The sequence below is a fragment of the Melozone crissalis genome, unplaced genomic scaffold (genome assembly GCF_028551555.1).
Source record: "Melozone crissalis strain CALT ecotype California unplaced genomic scaffold, PUWL_Pcris_2 ptg000059l_1, whole genome shotgun sequence".
NCBI classification, from domain to species: Eukaryota; Metazoa; Chordata; class Aves; order Passeriformes; family Passerellidae; genus Melozone; species Melozone crissalis.
In genome coordinates, this window is record NW_026535837.1 from 1,453,578 (window position 1) to 1,477,042 (window position 23,465).

Here is a 23,465-nt window from a genome sequence, read left to right on the forward strand (position 1 = left end):
GCGGGGCCGGGCCCGGTGCGCCGGCGATGGCGCCGGGCGGCGCCCGGAGCTGCGCGGGAGGTTCCGGGCGGAGCGGGAGCTTCCGGGAGCGGCCGCGCTGAGGAGGAGGAAGAGGAGGATGAAGAAGGAGCAGGTGGCGCACTGCCAGTTCTCCGTGTGGTACCCGCTCTTCAAGGCAGTCACCATCCGCAGGTGCGGGCGGTGAGGGGCCGCGGGGGCTGCGGGAGGCGGTGCGGGTATTAAGGGAGCGTGTGGGGCGAGGGAGGGTGTCCTGCTCCTCCCCTCAGCCCTGCTGAGCTCACCTGGCGTGTTGTGTTCGCTTCTGGGCTCCTCAGAGCAGGAGGGACATGGAGATCCTGGAGCGGGTCCAGTGCAGGGCTCCGAGCGTGTTAAGGGACTGGAAAAGCTGAGGGTGCTGGGCCTGTTCAGGGATCACAGAATGGTTTGGGTTAGGAGGGACCTTAAAGATCTTCTGGTTCCAATCCCCTGCCATGGGCAGGGACACCCTCCTCTAGACCAGGGTGCTCCAAGCTCCTTCCAACCTCCAGGGATGGGGCAGCCACAGCTTCTCTGGGCAGCCTGTGCCAGGGCCTCACCACCCTCACAAGAAAGAATTTATAACACTAATATCTATCTAAACTGACTCTCTCTCAGTTTGAACCCGTTCTCCCATATGCTGTCATTACAGTCTCTTGTAAATAGTCTTGCTTCATCTTTCATGCAAGTTCTCTTCAGGTTCTGGAAGGAAAAAGAGATGACTGAGAGGGGACTACATTAATGACTACATTAATGAGGGGGTGCCAAAGCATGGAGCAGGCTCTGCTTGGTGGTGCCCAGCAATAGAAGGCAAAGGGAAGAAATTGATGCCCAGGGAGTTCCACCTGAACGTGAGGAAGAATTTCTGTCCTGAGTGGTGACCGAGCACTGGAGCAGATTGCCCAGGGAGGGTGTGGAGTCTCCCTCACTGGAGATATTCCAGAAGGGTCTGGGCACATCCCTGTGCCCTGTGCTCTGGGATGGCCCTGCCTGAGCAGGGAGGTTGGAGCAGATGAACCCTGTGCTCCCTTCCAGCCTGACCCATTCTGGATTCTGTGGGGTTGGGTCAGATAGAGGGGCCTGTGTGGGGCAGAGCTGGGCTGGAGGTGGTGGAGGATTGATTGAGCCATCAGCTACACCCCAGGGAACTGGGGTCTTGTCTCCACATCCCAAGGGATGTTTTGGGAAGCCCTGGGGCAGGCCAGGCACCCCTGTGCTCCCTGCTCTCCTGGTGGGACTCCATGCTGAGCATCAGGAGATATCCACTCTGTTCTTATTATCCACATCCTGCTATCCACATTGCTATTCCTACTTAAACTGTGACTGAATCGATCCAACCCAAGTGGCCACCTTGGTGTTTCTGTGTATTTCTGGAAGCCACAGGAAAATCTGCAGTTTCTAAGGTGCTGCTGCAGGTCATGAGATGGTTACAAGAGCTACCAGTACTCAGGAAAGTCGAGACAGCTGCCCCGCTGGGTCAAAAAGTGCTGACATCATGCTTTTAGTAATCAAAGCATTTGATCTTTTATCTTTCTTAGTGTTTATTTTTGGTAAGTTTAGTGATAGTCCTGTGTTTTTGGAATGTTAGGATGGCACAGGCAAGTTTTGATTTGGATTTCAGAAGGAAAACTTTAGTTTGAGCAACATGTTGTCTCCTCACAAGCTGCACACAATTTTACTTGGAATTTCTTAGACCTTTGAAGGAGTGGGGCATTTTTGTGTATTTCATCTAAAATTTTTGTCCTGTGCTTCCATGGAGGGAAAATGGGCCTTGCTTTTTTGGGTGAGGGATAAGATGGGTGAAAGAATTTTCTTCCATAATGTTAGAGGATAAAACTTAGTGTTGTTGGGGTATGTGCTATGAAAAAACCAAATTCTTTTATTCCACTAGAATTTTATTATAACAAGTAATAATAAAGTATTAAAGAGATTTTCACATTTCTTCCAGTGTTATTCTTCCCCTGCCAGAGAATGTGAAAGAGTATTTGCTGGATGATGGAACACTGGTGGTTTCTGGAAGGTAAAGTGTGTTTTCTCCCCAGCCTCCAAGTATTAATGTCATTTTTTATTCACAGCACCATTTTGTATATTCATATTGTATTGAGCATAATGAGTTTTTCAATTTGAGCAGTGTGACTGCAGTAAACCTCACACTGTGAGCATGTGAATGGGCTGACTGTTGTTAGTACAGCTGGATTTGCTGGTGCCTGAAGCAGATCCTAAAATCCATGAACTACAGTTCCTTCTAGACCAAGTGGACAAAGTCCTTTCATTTTTTTCTCCACCCTTCTTTGGGGATGCTCAGCTGATGGTTTGTGTTTGCTTCTTTGGATCTGGTTGGGTCCAATTCACAGGCTTGACCTGTCCCATGCCAGTCCAGGGGTGAAGTGACATTTCCTGAGCTTAATTCTCAATAAAATAAGCTATAGACAGACTCAATAATTAGTAACATTTTATATAATTATTTGCATATGGGTGATTCATGCATATGACAAAGCTGAATGTCCTGTGTGAACACCCATGCCAGGATTTTGGATGCAGAGCAATGAGTGGAGAGGTAGCAGGAGCAGTTGGTGAGGACACAGGCCTTGCTCTTTGTTTCTGTGTGGGATCTCAGTGTGTGGTTCCCTTGTGGAATGGTTGCTGCCTGCATCTTGTTAATGATCAAACTCAGAAATCAGTCCTCACTCCATGGTTCCCTAGCTGGGAGTTTGCCCCTTGCAGAGCAGCCAGTGAGGCTGTGTGTGAAAGGGAGCTTGGTTTGATTTATCAGCTATCAATTTATATAAAAACTGAAGCTGTTTAAACGCCTAGTAAACATTAGAGGGTTTAATTTTAATTTATAAATTATTTTTCTTATTAAAGGTTATCCAGAAAATTAGAATTGTTTTTTAAACTATTCTGGATCAGAAGTAGCATTGTCACCTGCTTCTGCAGAATTGTGGAATTTATTTAGCAGCAGCTGTAGATTTTAATAAGCCTTCAGAAAAGCTGAAATTGAAGGTTTGGCTTAGCTGTGTTCTACAATTTTGCTGTCTTCAATGGGGAATGGACAGCTCTATGATTGACTTAAATTACATTTTTAAGATGTTTGCAGTTAAAATTCCATTTTAGAAACCATTTTTTTCTCTGAGTTGAATTTCCTTAGCTATAAGTGAATGTGATCTTGTTGCAGTCAAGGCCAAGATTGCCTCTAACCTTCAGTGCACCCCTATCTGACCTCTAGATCTCAAAAAGTGGATTGATGGTTTAGTCCTTGTGGAACTGCAGAGACTCAGCTTGTCTAAGAATTGACTTTTGCCAGGGATGTACATTTGACCTTGCCCTGTTTGCTGCACTCTCCACTTTCCATGGGATCATCTTTGGTCTGTGTGCTGAGTGTGTGGACATTTTCTTTTCAGGGCCAGAAATTCACAGGTCAACATTTGAAACTCAAGATTTATGAATTTTTACTTGGAAAGGGAGTATGGAGGCAAAAATTTAAATTGAACTTATTAAAAAAATTAATTTGTGTTTGTGTCAGTGTACAGTAAAGTTGGAAAAGAATCATTAACAAGGTGCCAAAAACTTCAATTATGGTGTTTTAGAGCAAAAACTGATCTGCTAATTGGAAAGAAGCAAAGTGTTCAGGGTGGGACCTAGGCCTAGTGCCAGCTATTTGGTCTTTAGTTTTCAGTACTGGCATCTCTGATTTTTCTCTGCCAGGGTTCTGAGGTTTAATCTTCTTAGGAAAACATTTTGACATCAAGAGCTGGAAATGCTGTGGAAATGTAATGGACATGGTCAAGTCAAACTCCAGTGCTTAATTTTTTTTCCTGTTAATTTTTTGTTTCAGAGAAGATCCACCAAGTCATGCTCAGGAGGGGAGTGATGATGCAGAGGAGATACAGGTCAGCATAAAATGCAAATTAATGTCAAGTCTCTTGAGAAAAATATGAGTGTATAACTTTTTCTGCATAATTTATAGGTGTGGAGAGCCCTTCACAGAAATAATTATCATGTGGTAGTTGCCATGGAAAACATAAAAATGGGATCACTAATGCTGGGAAGTCAGGGAAAGTTTAAGATATCTCTATGCTCTTTCACAGAAGACTTTTTATTTTTCATTTCTTGATAATTGCATTTGTAATAATGATTGGGGAATGTAGAAATTGAACTTAATGCTGTTTCATGCCCTGAAAAATTAGGAGTACATTTGGAGTAGTTACTTCAAGAAACAGTGAAAGTTTCTGAGGCCATAATAACTCAGAAGGCCATTCTAGAGGGAAAACACTGAAAAATGTTGTAATTACAAGTGACAGAAGGTACAACAAGGAGATGAAAAATAAATAAAAGTGAAGCTAATGGATCATGAGTCTAAGGATGGAAGTGCTGGAGCTGGAGACAAGTTGTAGATTGGGAAAACTGAGTTCTGAAATGTTCATCTTTCTGAAATAAATCAAATTTGAAACATAGAGGTATCTTTTTATCAATACTTTAGAGTAGTACTTCTGCTGAATATACAGTGTTTTTCCTGTCTTACTTAACAGCCAAAATAATTGCAGGATGGTGATGTTATGCTGTCTGGGGCAATGATTTGAACTCCATGTTGTAAGAGGCTGCATGAATTCTGATATTCTCATAAATTATAAAGGATGGCTCAGGAAGCTGGTAACATTTGCTTTGTTCTTATTTTGAACAGTGGTCAGATGATGAGAACACTACAACACTTAAGGTAAGGTCCTGTGAAAGCCCAGTGTGGGTTTGGCAGCAGTTTCCTTTCTGCAGCCTTGTGATACAAACTTGTTGCTGGTTAGAGATGTCTCTTGCTGTATTTAACATTTTTCAGACCATTTTAGATGGGTGGCAGTACAGATGTCTGTAACTTCCAACAGGTTTTGCTGGCTTAATTTTATTTAACTAAAATAAAACACTTTTCTTCATCCCTGACAATCATACACTTGTTAGACCCTAGGAAATGAGCTGCAGTACAGCTCTAAATATAGCTCTTTCATTTTCACCACTTTGAGTATCTCCAAATTATTTAATCAGACTGGATGCAGAAGGAACCAAGCCCCTGCAGCTTAATATTCACAACTTTTCTCTTGATGTGCCATTATTTCTTCTTAGTACATCTCTCTCTATCATGTTATTTTTTCTTTTCCTGTCTTTATGGTTTCCTTGCACAAGGGGTCAGGATCATGATGGATGCAAACCAGGCTTTCTTGATGTTTTTCTTACATCTTTTTTTGAAATTTGCTGTTGCCCCGTCACTGTCAGAGTTGAAGTACTCAAGGCACTTGTCTGCCATCAATGCTACGACTTTAGTTCCCTAATGTTCATCAGGGTGTGGAATTGCTCATGTTTGATTAGGTGCCATATAATCACAGCCCTGCTTTGAGTGGTGCTTCTGCTAGCGCAGAATTTATAGCCTAGAGTTTAAAACTATTGCATTTCAAATTTGTGCACTCTGATTAATCTGCAGTTCAAATATTTAGCCTTTGATAACCTGGATTCCCTTAGTTGTCAATTATTTAAAACAAAGGGTTTAGGATCCGTCATGGTTTGCAAAGCTCATGGTGATGATGCTAAATAAGTAAAACCAGAGTTTTTAATCAGGTTCTGTTATAATGTAGAACACAATAAGGAAATTCATAATTAAGAGGTATTTACCTGTCAGAAGAGCACAGGGCAAATCACTCTTGTATATCTAGGTAAGTCTGCAGCTTCCTCATGAGACCAGTGGAGGGGCAGAAAATTCTGATTTTAGAATAACTTGCATTAATATTAATGGTTACAAAGCCAGGCATTCAGAATTCAGGAAATGATGGAGTCCAGCTTGTTTATGCAGTTGTAGAACTTTCCTCTTGTGTGTATATTTATCCTCTTGTATTAATCAAATAACACATTGGTAACATTTTCCCAAGGAGGCTCAGCATGTGCTGGTATTACATATATAGCAGGACTCCTGATTCCTGTCAAAACAAGAGAAGCTTGGATCAGAATGCAGTGGATGAAGAGTTTTACTTCTTGCAGGAGCAGTTTCCAGAATCAACTGAAAGTCTAAAAATAAAATTAGAGAAGTGTTTTTTTCAGTTTTCTGACTGTAGTTTCCCATGGAGACAAGGTAACATGAAGGAAAGGTTCAGAATGCTGGAAGTTCATTCCAGGTCACTGCACTAAAATGTGAGAAGGTTTTTTAAAGTGTTTGCATTTGGGGAAGCTGCAGTGAGGGGATGGCAGCATGTATGAGTTTTTTTATTCACTTGTATGGCTGTGAGGGTTTTGTTGTTTTAGAAGCATCAATTGGCTTTAGCCTAGGAGTTACTTTTGAATTGAGTTTCAAAATAGGTAAAAATCATGTTCCTATATACTTCTTGTTATAAATCCTATTATATGAAAAATCTTTCACATATGCTTCAAATCCTTCCATATTATTTTAAAGGTCAGCAACCTGTTTATTTTCTGTAGCACCACATTCAGGGTAGAGTTTGGAGCAACCTGAAGAGTTGGGGTTTTTTTTACCTCAATCTTAGATTTTCAATGTTCTTTAGAAGGCAAGGTTTTCTAGTCCAGCCTTTGCAGTCTGTCCTCTATTTTGAATCAACATATTGTTAAGCAGCTACTTTAAGAGCTAATTGAAGAGCAGATTAGTTAAAGTATTACTAACATTTTATAAAACTAGAGCCTAAATGAGCAGCTGTCACTCAAATTGCCTATGAATTGATAAAGATATCTTTAATTCTAAAATCACTCTTTAGAAGTTTAAATATTACTGGATCTTATTTGTATACAATAATTTACCACAGGATATAAACCAACAGGTAAGGATTGAAGGTTTGGTTATTTGACAGCTATTGCAGTTTTCATGGTGACTGTTATGATGTTTTGGGTTTTCTCCTGAAGTTCATGATACCTGCTAGTAATGAGATGAGAACTGGGAGCATTTTCAGTTTTCTCTGATTGAAAAAATGACAGATTTGATAAAGTGTTTTATTTAAATAAGTTTATTGTACAGTATGTTTCTGAGATTCATACTGATTTTGGACTTAATTCTAATGCAATATATATTTCTAATAGTATTTAGAAGATGGCTACACTTCTATTAAATGTATTGAAATTTTTCTTTTGCTGTTGTTCTTTATTCAGGCACCAGAATTTCCCGAGTTCACAGCTAAAGTTCAGGAAGCAATAAGTTCCTTGGGTGGCAGTGTTTTTCCTAAACTCAACTGGAGTGCTCCAAGGGTAAGAATGCTGGCTCCCAAAACTTGTAACAGATGTTGTCATACAAAATGTTTTGTTTTTGTTTTCTCTCAATGCTTTGGAAAGAAGAAGAGACGAGTGGTTCTGATGGAGGAAGAAGTGAAACACAAGATATCAGTGAGGTGGTGAATTCTCTACTCTTAAATGGAATCCACCACTTCACTGATACCTTGTCTGTCACTGGGTGGTGATGGTGCATTTTCAGGGAGGCTGATGCATGGCAGCATTGACTTTCCTATCTAAAACTAGTTCAGGATAGTAGTTGAAACCTTTACCTGGTATAAGGATGAAAAGCACCACAGTTTCAAAAAAGTTTCAAAAAAACAAATTTTTTTTAAAATTTATTTCAAAAAAATAAACTCTCCTTTAGGTAATTTTAGGTACTCCTATCTCGTCCATCACTATATATGACCAAAAAAGGCAATAAACTTTCCCCTAGTTAATTTTAGGTACTCATATCTTCTCTATCATTAGATGGTGATTTTTAGGGAGGCTGATGCATGAAAAGCACTGACTTTACTATCTAAAACCTATATCCTGGTCACATATGTTGTGTGATGGGCAGGCTCTAGTTCAGGATACTAGTTGAAACCTTTACCTGATATAAAGATGAAAACACCACAGCTTCAAAAAAAAAAAAGGCAATAAACTTTCCTCTAGTTAATTTTAGGTACTCATATCGTGTCTATCACTATATATGACAAAAAAAGGCAATAAACTTTCCTCTAGGTAATTTTAGGTACTCGTATCTTGTCCATCACTAGGTGGTGATGGTGCATTTTTAGGGAGGCTGATGTATGGCAGCACTGACTTTACTCTCTAAAACTAGTTCAGGATAGTAGTTGAAACCTTTACCTGATATAAAGATGAAAAGCACCAGAGTTAAAAAAAAAAAAAGGCAATAAACTTTCCTCTAGTTAGTTTTAGGTACTCATATCTTGTCTGTCATTAGATGGTGATTTTTAGGGAGGCTGATGCATGGCAGCACTGATTTTACTATCTGAAACCTATATCCTCACAGATGTTGTGTGATGGGCAGGCTCTTCTTGGTCAGGATACTAATTGAAACCTTTACCTGGCAGAAAGATGAAAACACCACAGTTTCAAAAAAAAAAAGGCAATAAACTTTCCTCTAGTTAGTTTTAGCTACTCATATCTTGTCTATCACTATATATGACAAAAAAAGGCAATAAACTCTCCTTTAGTTAATTTTAGGTACTCATATCTTGTCTATCACTAGGTGGTGATGGTGCATTTTCAGGGAGGCTGATGCATGGCAGCACTGACTTTACTATCTAAAACTAGTTCAGGATAGTAGTTGAAACCTTTACCTGGAATAAACATGAAAAGCACCACAGTTTCAAAAAAAAGGCAATAAACTCACCTTTAGTTTATTTAAGTACTCATATCTTGTCCATCACTAGGTGGTGATGGTGCATTTTTAGGGAGGCTGATGCATGGCAGCACTTTCCAATATAAAACCTATGTCCTGGTCACAGATGGTTGTGTGAGGGGCAGGCTCTTGTTCAGGATACTAGTTGAAAAATTTACCTGGTATAAAGATGAAAAGCATCACAGCTTCAAAAAAAAAAAAAGGCAATAAACTTTCCTCTAGTTAATTTTAGGTACTCATATCGTGTCTATCACTATATATGACAAAAAAAGGCAATAAACTTTCCTCTAGGTAATTTTAGGTACTCGTATCTTGTCCATCACTAGGTGGTGATGGTGCATTTTTAGGGAGGCTGATGTATGGCAGCACTGACTTTACTCTCTAAAACTAGTTCAGGATAGTAGTTGAAACCTTTACCTGATATAAAGATGAAAAGCACCAGAGTTCAAAAAAAAAAAGGCAATAAACTTTCCTCTAGTTAGTTTTAGGTACTCATATCTTGTCTGTCATTAGATGGTGATTTTTAGGGAGGCTGATGCATGGCAGCACTGATTTTACTATCTGAAACCTATATCCTCACAGATGTTGTGTGATGGGCAGGCTCTTCTTGGTCAGGATACTAGTTGAAACCTTTACCTGGCAGAAAGATGAAAACACCACAGTTTCAAAAAAAAAAAGGCAATAAACTTTCCTCTAGTTAGTTTTAGCTACTCATATCTTGTCTATCACTATATATGACAAAAAAAGGCAATAAACTCTCCTTTAGTTAATTTTAGGTACTCATATCTTGTCTATCACTAGGTGGTGATGGTGCATTTTCAGGGAGGCTGATGCATGGCAGCACTGACTTTACTATCTAAAACTAGTTCAGGATAGTAGTTGAAACCTTTACCTGGAATAAACATGAAAAGCACCACAGTTTCAAAAAAAAGGCAATAAACTCACCTTTAGTTTATTTAAGTACTCATATCTTGTCCATCACTAGGTGGTGATGGTGCATTTTTAGGGAGGCTGATGCATGGCAGCACTTTCCAATATAAAACCTATGTCCTGGTCACAGATGGTTGTGTGAGGGGCAGGCTCTTGTTCAGGATACTAGTTGAAAAATTTACCTGGTATAAAGATGAAAAGCACCACAGTTTCAAATAAAAGGCAATAAACTTTCCCCTAGTTAATTTTAGGTACTCGTATCTTGTCTATCACTAGGTGGTGATGGTGCATTTTTAGGGAGGCTGATGTATGGCAGCACTGACTTTACTATGTAAAACTAGTTCAGGATACTAGTTGAAACCTTTACCTGATATAAAGATGAAAAGCACCACAGTTTCAAAAAAAAGGCAATAAACTTTCCCCTAGTTAATTTTAAGTACTCTTAACTATACCATAAGGATGAGTGCACCCAAATATTGTTGTTTTGTGTTCTCAAGAGACATTGTGTTCAGTCAAGGATTCCAAGAAAGCTCCTGGAAGCAGTAAGGCAAAAACCTAATTTTGCAAATGAATTTGCACTGCTTTCATCAGAGTATTCATAAGAAAAGCAATAATTATCTTGTCTCTTTTAACCACTAATGAAGTTTTCCTCAAAATAAAAAGAAATACTTTTCTGCATGTATTTCAAGCGTTGCATAATATTTAGATAGACTTGAAGTTTGCAGTCTCTCTTGCTCATAAAGGTGTGTTTCAGGTAATCTGTGTTTTTTTAGGATGCCTACTGGATAGCAATGAACAGCTCTCTGAAATGTAAAGCTCTCAGTGACATCTTCCTGCTCTTCAAGAGTTCAGACTTCATCACCCGTGACCTCACCCAGCCGTAAGTTCATTTCCAGCAGACAAATCAGTTACACACAGCCAGGAACAGCCAGAAGCAAACCAGAAACACATTAAAGTAACACATGCAACCAGTGTGCCCTGACAGTATGGACTAAGATTATATTTTTTACCACCTTTCCAGAGCAAGTCATGTTGTATTTTTGAGATTTTTTGCCTTCCCACCCCTCTTGGTGTTTACTTGTTGCTACCCTCCTTATTGGTGCCACTTACAGTGTGACTTTACTATGTCCTTTTATTTTAAAGCTGTTGAGGTTTTTGTGGCTGTGTGGAAGATGCTTGAGACTTCTGCTTATATATATCACATATTTCTAGAGCTTGTTCTGAACCCAAGTTCTTGTAGCTCTTGAAACAAATACATTGCAGGTGACTAAGGATAGCAATTACAGATGAAATTAAAAATATGATGTGCTTGGTGTTGATTTTTATCTGCTCACCTGAAGGGAGTATTTAATTGTATAAGAACAGTTTCCTCCTGTAGTACCTGCATCTCTTTGATTTATGTCACTCATTTCTAAAGTACAGCATTTTTCTCAAAGAAAATGAGATTACTGGAGTTGATATTTCTGTTACTATGGTTACTTCTTGTATTTCCTAGACAAGCAGAATTTCAAAGAAAAGTGGCAGTCCATGGCTGAGAGATTCTTTTCCAGTAATTATTCAGTGCTTATTTACTGTACAGGATCTTTCTGGAGACTCAGTCAAATACAGAGCCATTGTTCTAGGTGCCTTATAAGGGGTTAACAGGTGTAAGTTTCATGTCAAGTGGCTTATGTCTTGACAAAAATTTTCTTTTTAAAGTGTAAAAGTAAAGCCTTTTAACATTAATACTGTGAAACTGCCGTCTTTTTTAATCCTCCAACTCTAATGAGACTCTCTTCCCCCACTTCTTCGTACATGGAAAAAAAAAAAAGAGGGTTTTTGACAGCAAGGCTGTAAGTCCAATTCTCATGTTGGGTTTTACATCATGCCTAACCTGCAATGAGAGGAGGTGCTGGGGAAGAGACTGAGGAGGAGGAGGGGAGAAGATATTGGAGAGATAAAACAGTTTGAAGAGTATGTTGGGCTTGGGATACAATTGTGAAGAATGAGAATTCATGATTCTGGGGTCACAGAAAATGAAAGGAATGGGGGAGATGAGAAATCTGTAGTTTACATGGCAGAGGTGAGTGAATTCTCACAAGGAAGCCTTTGGTGCCTGCCCAAGGAGGGTTTCCCCTAATAGGTGGGGTGTCTGGAGGATGGCTTGTTCATAGAATTGAGCAGTAAGATTTTTGTTGCAGTGGCTTTCAGGACTGATTCTTGTAGGTCTGAAAAGGGCTGCACACTTTGCATCATCCCTTTGAGAATGTTAAATAGTATGGAGTTTGTATTTACTGTCTTCATGCATAAAGAGGTCCAGCAAAAAGTACCCAGAGCTCTTTGCAGAATTCCTGTTGGTTAACTGTTTCCTAGTGATTCTTGGAAGGAAGCAAGTGTCCAGCAAGTGCCACTTGATTTAGATGTGGCAACTCTTTGTGTGGTAGAATGAATTGGCTCAACCACCTTCTCTGATACTGAAATCAGTGCATTTTCTGCCCAGATTCATCTTGTTTCAGTTCCAGTCAGTGCCTCAGCTCTTCCCCCCTGCAGTCAGTGAGGACATTCTGGGGCTCTGGTGTGAGGTTTCTCAGCATGGCTGATGCCTTTGGAGCATCAGTGATTTCACCTGAAGCTCACACAAGAGCCATGGTGGCATAGCAGGCACATTCCCTCCTCCTGATCCTGCTGTAGGAGAATAAACTCTTGTAGAAAGGCAACACCTCAAACTCCACTGCTCCAGTCCATTTAGGCTCCTTTTCCAATGTGATAAGACCACAGACAGCACAGCTAAGGCGGTAAAAAAATAAAGCTTATGGCATGGTTGTGGGAAATCACCTTGGTCTCTGTGTGTATCTTGTAATTTATGACTATGTCATACTTGATTAAAGCATATATTATTGTCCAGTCTCTGCTTGGTGTTTCTAAATGACAAAGTTATTTGTACAGAATGTCCCCAAACAGTGCAATGATTATTGCTAAATCAGAACAGTGGTCGTCCTTAATTATCCTATTGATTAGCTGCCAGTTCACTAGGCCTTAGCCAGCAGAAATTAAAAATGTAGCTGGCATAAGAACCTGAAGTGCTGAACAAATGAAAATTACATACATAATGCATCCAAATCCCTTGGAAGGACTACTTGGAGAGAGGAGAAATGCACTATATTTTTACTTTGTCAGTAATGCTCAGTGTGGTCTAAAGGTTTCTTGCCTTACATAAGTAACAGCTGAAATGCTGAATACTCTTTTTTTGGTGTTGTTGTTTTGTTTCCTGTGCAATTGTATAAACTTAAATATCCACTTCATGGGCCATAATATGGTAAATGTGCTGCAATGGCAATTTGTAGACCTGGATTTTAACCTAGAAATTTAAGCCAGTGATGTGGGACTTAAGGCAAATCACTTTCTTTGCCTTTTCTTCTTCTCCCATTTCCTGTCTGCCTCTAAACATTGTTCAGCTCAGGGAATGCCCTTATTGTAACTCTCAACTGTCTCAAGTTCTGAGAAAACTTCAATCATGTAATGCTCCAATACAAACTATTAAAAAATATGGACTCAGTGCAAATATACTGAGCATGATTAGATTGCTTTGACTGTTTTAAAAGTTTGGATTCTCTCATGATGCTGACACCTTGGTTGAAGAGTTCAGACTAATAAATCACCTTTTCCAGCATGTTAATTTTAAATAAATTAACAAAAGACTTCAGAGGAATGTACTCATTAATGCAGTTGATGTTGTTTCTGCTTCAAAGTCAGCATTGTGATTTACTTAGCTGAGTTCACAAAATTCTTGTGGGTGGTGTGATCCTAATTTTTCAGGAATTAATGTAGGCTTTCAGAAATTTAGTGTTGAGTATATGTGATAAAAAAAAAATCCTTTTCTAACTGGGATTTCTGTTAAGTGATTAAAACTCCTCTTTTGAACAAAAAGCTCTGTATAGCCCTGGTGAATGTGTTGGTGTAAAATACAGTTTTCTTCCTTATGGTTAGAGTAGGTGGACTGTGTTTTGTTAAAATAGGATTGATTGCTCACCTTGAGGCTGGTAGAAATATTAGCAGTACTTCTAATGATGTGATAGTGCCTCTGCATTCTGACAACATTTCTGATGCCAAACTTAGTGCTTTTAATATTGAATTCCAAATTGCAGGGAAATTTCAATGTTTTTTGAGATGTGGAAGAATAACAACCTGTGTTCTCATAACAGAACATAGGAGGCAGTGTTGGACCATGAACTATGTGCCTCAGCACTCCAGTATCTTTTTGCAGGAGCTGATAGTTTAGGTTTAATATAAATTGTTTCAAGGTAGGCAGTTGCACATGAGAGAATGTGGAAAATGAGCCCTTTGATGGTGATTTTTTTTTTTTATTTTATTTTGAGGTTTTACTCTTGCCCATTTTTCCTAGCAATTTACAGTGTGGTACAAGATTCTCTTTGCAGTGGTGTATGAATTTCCAATTTCTTTTAGGCCTCAGAGTTCCAGCAAGAGGAATAAAGATACAGTTCAAAGGCTCTTAAAAACTTCTCCTTATTCTTTTTTAAATAAGATTTTAAAATTTACCATGAGATAATAACAGGGAAGTATCAGGTACAGAATAAATTTCACAATTCTCATCATATTCATAATAATTCCTAATTCTCTCAGTGATTTGCAGATGAGTTCATGACTTTCTTAGCAGGGTGGGTACTGGAGAAACTTGCCAACCCTTTGCTTTTCTTAGTGTTGAAAACTGACCTGCATAATCACTTTCTGTAGCATGTCCTGTGGTCAAGTATTTGCATTTGGAGTTTGACACAGAGCTGCCACATATAATGAGATCTTGATCCTTCTGGTCATGACTTCTAAGTGTAATTCTGTAAAAAAACTGTTGACCAGAACACAACAGAAGAGCTTGATCCTTTCACCAATTCAAAATGACAATTTTCAGAGGCTTCAGAAAATACAGCCCAGGTATGTGTCAGTTTGGGGTTCCTGACATCTTTGTGATTGTTCTTTCAAGGATGCCCAAACCTGAATAGGATGTGGGTTGAAGACACCCCACTTAGCACTGTGCCTCTAGAGATCAAAAGCTCATCTGTAGTACACAAGTTGAGATAGGTTTCATCAATAAATACTACAATGAGCTGGTAAAAAATATAAAATTGTAACCTCAAATCACCCAAATTTTACTCCCAGAACAAAAGTGGCCTTTTGTCAATGAAAATTCATTATAATATTAAGAAGGAAAATTAGATTACAGAAATATGAGTTTATTTTGCCTTGTGCTGTGTTCACCCATTTTTTTCCATATTTGTACTTAGTCCTGTGTCATTAAGGCTCAAAACCAAAAATACCCTTACTGTGTCTTGCAGTATTTTTGCCTGTGTGGTTGATTTGGCAGAGATACCTGCACAGTCTGTGGGGCTTGGGATGGCACCCAAGGATTTAATTTTGTGATTTACAAGGGAAGAGGAACCATCCTTCCCCACATAGCTCATACCCAAAATATTTTAGGTTGAGTTAGGGAATAATTTTGATTATAAGGCTGGGGTTTTTTGGCTGCTGGAAAAGACTGTAATTGGAATGAAGTGGATTTCAGGAACCCCAGCCTCAGATATGGAGGCTGTGAGAGGTAATACCAATCCTTGTGTGCAGGCACTGTAAAACTCCACATGCTGGACTTCAGCTGCCTTTGTAGATAAGTTTATTATTGGCTCTGTGTGTGAGGGGGATATTTTCTTCAGCATGATAGGCATATACTCTAGTAAAAGAGGAATTCTGACTCTAGCAAAACTGTGAGCTCTCATGGGTTTGTTTCTGTTGCTTTGACAGATCTTAAATTGAGGGGAATCTGAAGTGTAGCTGAAGGATGTTATCTGTTTACACAGGCTTACAGAAATATATATGATGTGTTTGATCACTGTGCTTTTGGAAAGCCTGCCTGTATTGCCCTACTTTTCTGTGTGTTGTGGATATTAAAGTCTAAAGTAAAATGTGTGAAATTTATTTCTGCTGGCAGCATACAGAATGAACTCTTACAATAGCTCTTCACTTCAAACCAAAGGCTGGGAAGCCATGTCTTACAAATGCAATGTTTATATGAGACTTTTGGGTTGCTGAATGAAGCTCACTGCCAAAAGGAGATCCTATAAATATTGTATTTAGGACTATTGCTCAGCAGTGACCCTTCACACAGTTCTGTGCTTCCAAGTAGTTTGTTGCCAATAAGGTCAGGGAGTAGAAATGGAAGAAAAACACATGTTCTTCTGTGAATACCTTTTGAAAGTTACAGAATCTATTGCAAGGTTTACTGAAAAATGACAAAAAGGTACATGGAAGCTGATTTGCCTTATAACTGCTCCATTCTTTCCAGTTCCTGAAAGGAGACCAAGAGTCAGCTCCTCACAAGGGACAAAACCTTGACATCTGCTTGCAGTTGTGGAAATAGTTTTGTTTATCCCACTCTCAAGGGATTTGTAAGAGTATTTCTTAAGGCTCTTAATTTAGAAAATACCATGCTATGGAATCAGGAGTGCAAAGCTGCAGTGCTGTTTTGCATCCTTTATTCATGGAAATGAACTGCTGTAAGGCACGATGATGTGTCTCTGTTGTGTGGTTTGGGAAGTTAAACATTAAAAGTACTTGGCAAAACATGCTGCAGTGAAACTGGATTAGATTGCTCAAGTTTATTGGGTTTTTGAGAATTCAGTTATGCCAACATAACAATACAAGGGGAAAAGAGCAGCACTGTTGATTCAAACAGAAATAAATCAACAGTGAATAAACACTGACGTTTGGGACACATCCCTCTCTGGATTTAAGTGCTTCCAAATTGCACTAGAATAAAAAAGGTGATTATTCTGTTTTTTTTCCCATGATAATTGTTAAAAAGGAGAGTTATGTATTGCATTTATTTCCTTTGTACATGTTGGAAATAATTTAACAGTAGTTCTTATGTTTCACACGAGAACTGTTTCAGTTTGGGGTTATTTGGGGTTATTTTTATTGGGGTTTCAATTATGTTTCAGTTTGGGGTTATTTGTCTCACTATGGCTAAAATCTTACATGTAAAACAGATTTTGAAGCCTGTGCCTTACTTTTCCAGATTTATTCACTGTACAGATGATTCCCCTGATCCTTCCTTGAACTATGAGGTAGGACTCCTTGCATGATTTCTGAGTAATTTAAAAGAATTGCTCACAGGCTGGGTGACGTTTGTGGCTGGGTTTCTGTCCACTAAATGTGTTATGTTTGTTTTATTCATGTTCCTTTCCATATGAAGGGAAGTTTGGTTCAGCCCTGCAGGTCATAAGAAGTTCATTTAATTGCAGATGAGGTGGGCTGAAGTGCAGACTTGAGAAGCTTCCTTGCAATGTCCTCTCATGTCTGTCAGGTTGTGACAGGAAGGACAAGTTCAGTGGCTCAAATAAATGTATTCTTGATGGTGAGCTGCTTGTGAACTTCACACTGAGGTTACCAAGGGGGAGGCTTGCTGCAGTGGCTGGGGACATCCTGAACTGCTCTGTCACATCTTGTTTCCTATGTTTGTTACCAGATAAAAATGTTCAGCTAGAGATGCTTCAAACTGTTAATGTGGAGCTACTGCTCTTGTGGTAACATCTAGTCATCTCTCTAATAATAGTTTTTATGTAAATATAACATTTGTCATCATGCAGTGGGCTTAAAGGGCTTTTCAAAAGTGAATGAACCTTGTTTTATTTTAAAGCACTATCAAGTGTGCTTTAAAGATACGGGACATGTAAAAGTTGGAACAAAGAGTTTAATGTTAACACCATAGTTAGCAATGTCATCTCTGGTTACTGAAGCTTTCTGCTGCAGTTTAAAGGGTTTGGGAGTTTCCAGCATCCACTAGCAGTAACTGGGGCCTTAAAAACATCAATCCTTCAGAATATTTCAGCTTAGGAATAGAGAAACTTGAGAAAGTGTCAGAAAGATGCTTTAATTCCCAGGCAGTCTGTCCTATTGACTATAATAGTTTGCTTCCTATTTCTGTCCTGTGTCCTTATTTTAACTGGTTTAAAGGCGTCACAGAATTCTGCTTGGGTGTGTACCAGAATAGAGGTTGATTTGGATAAATTTAATTCTGCTCATCAGCTCCTTTGACTAGGGAGCAACTTTCTGCCAATTCCATGACAGATTTGTTGTGGTGTGCAGCAGGGCTTTTATTTTCCATGCTTTATCATTAATGTAACTTGGAAGTTGCTTCATAAATGAGTTCACAGTTAGAAATACTGTCCAAAGTGGAAGAGCATAAGATAATTAGGGTGGGTAGGGACCTTAGGAGGTGCCTAGTCCATCCTCATGCTCAAAGCTGGCTAAGGAATGAGATCACATTGTCTCATTTGGCATTTTATAAAATCTGTCTTGAAAATCTCAGTGAGTGGAGGCTGCCCAAAGTCTGTGAGGGATCTCTTCTAATGCTTGACAGTCCTCATGGTTTCTGATGTCCAATCTGAACCTTTCTGCTTTAAGCTAGTTTAGACTATGTGGTCTTTAGAGATGCCATCCAACTGAAATCATTCTGTGATTCTCTGAAATGAATATCAAATCTAATTGTTTTGAAATATTTTCAAAGATGATTATGTGAACTGCAGATTAAAGATTGTTTTGTTCTCTAGTATCACTGGTCATCTTATCTTTACAGCCAAACTGTAGCTCTAAAAGGCAGACCTGTTGACAAAAGGATGCTGTTACTTTGCTGAAACAAGGCTTTGTCATTTGTTTTTCCTGCACAGCTCGTTCTTCGCAAATGGTGTGAACTAATCCCTGGTGCAGAATTCAGATGCTTTGTCAAGGAAAATGAGCTTTTAGGTAAGGAATTTCTTGAAAACAAAATTATTGGATGAAGTTTTGAGGAGTTTCTCTGATTCCTTGAATGAGAGCTAAGGCTGAAGAAAGCTCTTTCTTTCCACACCTCATTTCTGGAATTAATGGTTTATTCTTTCTGTAATTTAAAATGTGGTTTACCACATCTCACTTTCCACTGTATTTGAAAGCTTGACAGCTCAGCATGCTTGCCATTACAGTGGGAATATTCTTAATTCAATTGTTAATTCAGAAACTTCACCCAAAGGCTGAGTCTTTTACATTCAGGAGCAAATTGCATCGACTCCAACTTGCAGAATGAATACAGAGGCAGTTGTGTGTTGTGCTGTAAATACATGACCCCATGAGGATGTTATATGCAGAAAGCTGGGGAGGTCAGAACACCTCCACAGGTGTAGGAGGTGTCTTGAGTTCATATTAAATTCGGTGTACTTAGAGCCTGTTGTTCTGTTACTCCAGTGCAGAATCCTGAATGTAAAACATTTCAAGTGGCACTGGAGAGCCAGGATACCCATCCACAGCATGCACAGAGCTGGTGGGTGCATTGGGAGACCTCTGGCAGCTGGAGAACAGGCAGATTGTGCTAGAGCATGTGTTGAAGGCAGCTGAGTAGGGTAATTTTAGGGTAATTTAGGGTAAATTTAGCTCAGTTTTACTCCTCTGGTTGTGGTGACTGTTCTCTGCTGACTATAGCAGGAAATGAGATACCCAGTGCACATACAGGTGCTTGAATTGAGGGGTTTAATTTCAGGCTGATTACTACTCTGAAGTTTGATTTTGGTGTGGTCTACCATGAAATCTTTAGAGATGAACAGAAACTCAAATAGGACAGGATTAGTGCACATTTGTTCTGAACAAGGTTGAATCATTCTGCCTAAACTCTTCTAACAAGGAAGTGTTATAGCAGTGATGGAGCAAATACAGACTCGACAGGAAGAAAGGTGATTTTTTTTTTTTTTTTCTTTTTTTTTTGCTTTAAGATCAAACTAGGTTTGCTCACTTTGCCTGTCTCATGCCTACATATTCACAAGCACCAAGCTCCATATCCACAAGTGGTTCCTTGTGATGATGTGGAAGGCCAGTATGGGGACAAAGGGTAGATATAGGTCTAATTGTGTTAGGAACTCACGTCTTAAGAAAGGAACTTATTTGCTGCAGCAAAACATCCAGATATAGACAACACTAGACAAACTAGACTAGTGAAGAGCTTTTTTTATTATTTGCACATCAGTCTCAAGACAATGGAGACAAGATATTAACAGCTCGCTGATCTACACGGGTGGGCACCAATTATGGGGACAAAGGGTAGATATAAGTCTAATTGTGTTAAGAACTCACATCTTAAGAAAAGAACTTATTTGCTGCAGCAAAACGTCCAGATATAGACAACACTAGACAAACTAGACTAGTGAAGAGCTTTTTTATTATTTGCACATCAGTCTCAAGACAATGGAGACAAGATGTTAACAGCTCGCTGATCTACAGAGAATGTCAGAGAAAGCAGAGTGATACAAAATAACATAAAACTATCTCAGTCTAAATTTTAGCTAATCATACATAAAACAACACATATTGACAAACATTCTATCTAATCTTATAAAACACACATAATAGTAATTAAAACAAAAACTAATTCATAAGAAACAAAAAACAACACTCTATTCATACTAACTTTCTAAAAATATACATTAAATAACTTTGTTGCCATCTTAAAACTAATTCTACAGAAGCCTATTGTTATTTGTCACATATACTCTACTACTTAAAAAACTTTTCTACTTACTTAAGAAACTTTTCTACTATATCTACAATACTAACAAAACTTCAGTCTAAAGCCTATACTTTTTTAACCATTTCCTAAAAACCCTCTAACTTTATAAATTCCAACATTGCCAGGGACATTGGCTTTGTAGTTCTCATTGTTTTTCCTGTCTTAGCATGGTGAGTGTGGGTTGTTTTGGCTGTGCCTTTTTGTACCTGTTGGGAGCTGTCAGCAGTTTGTTGCTCCATCCAGTCGCACCTCTGTGAACCTTTAGGAGCTCACTCCCTGTTCTTCATTTCCTGAGTTGGGTTTCCTATGGAGCTGCACACAAGTATTTGAGCTGTGCTAATCCACACACACCATTCTCCTAAGCCCTTTTATTTGGCTCTTCTGTCTGGTGTTCCTGTGCTCATCTTCCCATTTTCTCTCCATTTATGCCAGTTGCAAGTGTATTACAGCTCTCTGTAACAGAGTTTATCTTCCTAATAGCAGAGATTTCCCATTAAGTCTGCATTGCTTAATGGCTCCTGACAGAGCTTTCTGAAGGGAGGAGAGCTGAATCCTGTCCTGCCTTGTGATGCTGGAACACCATAACTGCCAGAGTTGCAAAGCATTTGGGCACTGGCTAATTAAGCACTCTGTACATTTCATGGCCAGCTTTTGAAACCTAGTGTATCTGCCAGTAAGGGATTTTTTTTAGCTAGCACTCCAGCTGCATGTCTGAAGATAGTTCCAAGATTTTTCACAATATGTTCCCATATCCTTAAAATTAATAAGCCTGTCAGTCAGACTAAGGAATGATACTTGCAGTAGTGAATGATTTTCCAGTTACACATCTGCATCCCCTTAGATGCCATAATCTTTTGGGCTTTTTTTTAGACTCAAGTTAAGCTTTGAAGTGGTATTAAAAATTCGAAGTTCCACTGACATCACAAAATTTTTATATGAACTTCTTAAAAAAGAGCAGATCTTTGGCAGTAGTCAGCATTGTCTTACAGTAAAACTCTGTGTTTTGTATATGGTTAAACAGCAAACTGGGGTCACTGATACATCTTCCTTGGGGAATTCTGTCTCTTTTTGTCTGTAAATAGCCTGAATTACTCATTCTGCAGTGATGGGGCAGGTCTTGGATTTGACATTTGTCAAGCAGGGTATTGCAATGTTTTATGTTGACACATATCCTGTATGAGAACTCTTGTCACTCAAGATGCATGCAAGTGTATAATCCTGTTGATGTCATTTTAAACCAGTGTCTTGTAGACAAATGTATGAAATGAAGAACTTGTAGGAGGAATGGTTTGTCCACATAGGCAAGAAAACCCTTGAGGGAGCGAAAGGGAGCACTGAGGTCTGGCCTGCATGCCATCCCACTGATTTGGGGATTTCGGGATGCCTTATCAAGCAGGCACATGTTAATTCCACACTTGAAAAATCAGTTAAATGAGAATCTGTGGCATCCAAGGATCATCTTTGCTGATGTGCATGCTCAGCCTCCACCCCTGGCATTTCATGTTCCTTATTGTGATGTGCAGAACAAAGTTTTGGACCAGAGTAACCAAAAGGAATAAAACTGAAAGGAAAAGATGGGAGCTGGAAACTTAAACACAGGCAAAGTTTCGTCCTGAAATTCACTTTAAAATATTCCAAGTGTGTACATATAAAATGAGGTTCACAAAATTCTGGACAGAGCTGTTCAAGGAAGAGATTCCTGATGGAAATACTTTAAGTACAGCAGACTAAAGCCAAACAGTAAGTCACTAATAAAGATAGAAACTTGGGAAAATCCCATTTTCTTTGTCTGCTAACTGCTTTTTTTTTTTTTCTGGTTGGGTTTTTTTTGCATGCCTAGAGCTCTTTATAATTATAATTACCTGAAATTATTGACAGGTATATCACAGAGGGACTACACCCAGTACTATGATCACATCTCTAAGCAGCACGAGGAGATCTGTAGGTCCATACAGGAGTTTTTCAAGAAACACATACAATACAAATTCTTGGATGAAGACTGTGAGTATCTTGAGGATGTCTGTGGGTATCCATTTCTCTCTTCATTGCTCTTGCTTTCACAGGGCTTGGTTCTCTTTAGCTTGGGAGGGTCTGAAAGCTCCTGTGGCTACAGCATGTTGAGCAGCAAAAGTTTGGAATTACATTGGCAACAAAAAAACCCTGAAGGAATAGGCTGGAGCTCTCCAAGAAAACACAAGAAATGAGTGAAAGATCCCTTCAAAAGACACAATAACTTTTTTAGAAAGCTTTCCCCCCTTATACTTGAAAATAATTTTTATGCCAGAAAAGCGAGGTAGGAGATCCTTGACAAAAGGCATTCAGTAGTGAGAAGAATGCTTGTTTATAAAGATGTTGTCAGATGTTTGCTGCTAAATTATTGATGCATTCCTTGAATAAAGGATTTTAAAGTTTCTTTTCAAGAAGTTTTAATTATTTCTTCTAGAATATCAATGCACACCAGGTTAGGTGCCAAAACCTTTGAATAAAGGCCACAATATTTAATACACCTAATCAGTCCAAGTAAATTGTTCTCTAAATTGAAGTCCTTTGCAAATTTGATTTGAAATAATTTTCTAACATGGTTTAGTGATAATAGAATGGTGTTGCATCATGATGGGTGATCAATAGTGGTGAAAAACATGATGAAGAAATTTAAGTTAGGTCTGGCATGGACGAAACCTCAGCTTAGCAGAAAATCATAAACATAAAAATTTTCTGGCAGTTTTACTGTCATGTCTAATGCTTTGATAAGTCAACCTTAAGGTGGATTTTTAACAGTATTAATGTTTTACTGGGACACCAGAGCTGTCATATAGATCTGTCCTCTCTAACTGTCTGAAAAAGGTACCTTCAAGTGCCAGGCTCTGTTATATGGAAATTCTTAATAATTTGACTCTGCAAAGCTGCTCTGTTTCAGTCCAGAGAAATTCTCATGGTCTGCTGCTTGGAGAAGACCAGTAGAATAGTACATTAATTTAATAAGTCCATTACATTTTAAAGTAAGATCAGTAATATAGATCTGGCATTCTGATTACTGCCTTTTCATTTTCCTCTGTGTTTCAGTGTAATTTTAGCTGGTATATAATCAACTGATAGATAAGAATTCAGGGCACTATTTTTGGAAATTGATGCCTAGATTTAGGCTCTGAAATGGCTGGCTGGTGAACTGAAAGGTCTGAAATGTCATCTTATGTAAAGGGTGCCATCTGAGTTGCCTTGAGGGAAAAGGAGGTTTCAGGGCAACCTTCTGGCATGAAGGTTTGTTAACCTCTTATTCTTAGGCACTAAATG

General features: G+C 38.9%; 1 protein-coding gene across 1 annotated transcript in view; it reads left to right on the forward strand.

Moving 5' to 3' along the window:
• The first annotated feature begins 9 nt into the window (after window positions 1–9).
• Window positions 10–23,465, forward strand: part of CDC123 (cell division cycle 123) — a 34,288-nt gene continuing 10,832 nt past the window's right edge. Inside the window, exons 1-9 of the mRNA XM_054287552.1 lie at window positions 10–192; window positions 1,985–2,056; window positions 3,872–3,926; window positions 4,718–4,750; window positions 7,165–7,260; window positions 10,375–10,481; window positions 16,662–16,710; window positions 18,313–18,388; window positions 22,053–22,175. Of these exons, the coding sequence (XP_054143527.1) occupies window positions 119–192; window positions 1,985–2,056; window positions 3,872–3,926; window positions 4,718–4,750; window positions 7,165–7,260; window positions 10,375–10,481; window positions 16,662–16,710; window positions 18,313–18,388; window positions 22,053–22,175 (685 nt within the window). The 5' untranslated portion in view covers window positions 10–118. The remainder of the gene's footprint in view (window positions 193–1,984; window positions 2,057–3,871; window positions 3,927–4,717; window positions 4,751–7,164; window positions 7,261–10,374; window positions 10,482–16,661; window positions 16,711–18,312; window positions 18,389–22,052; window positions 22,176–23,465) is intronic.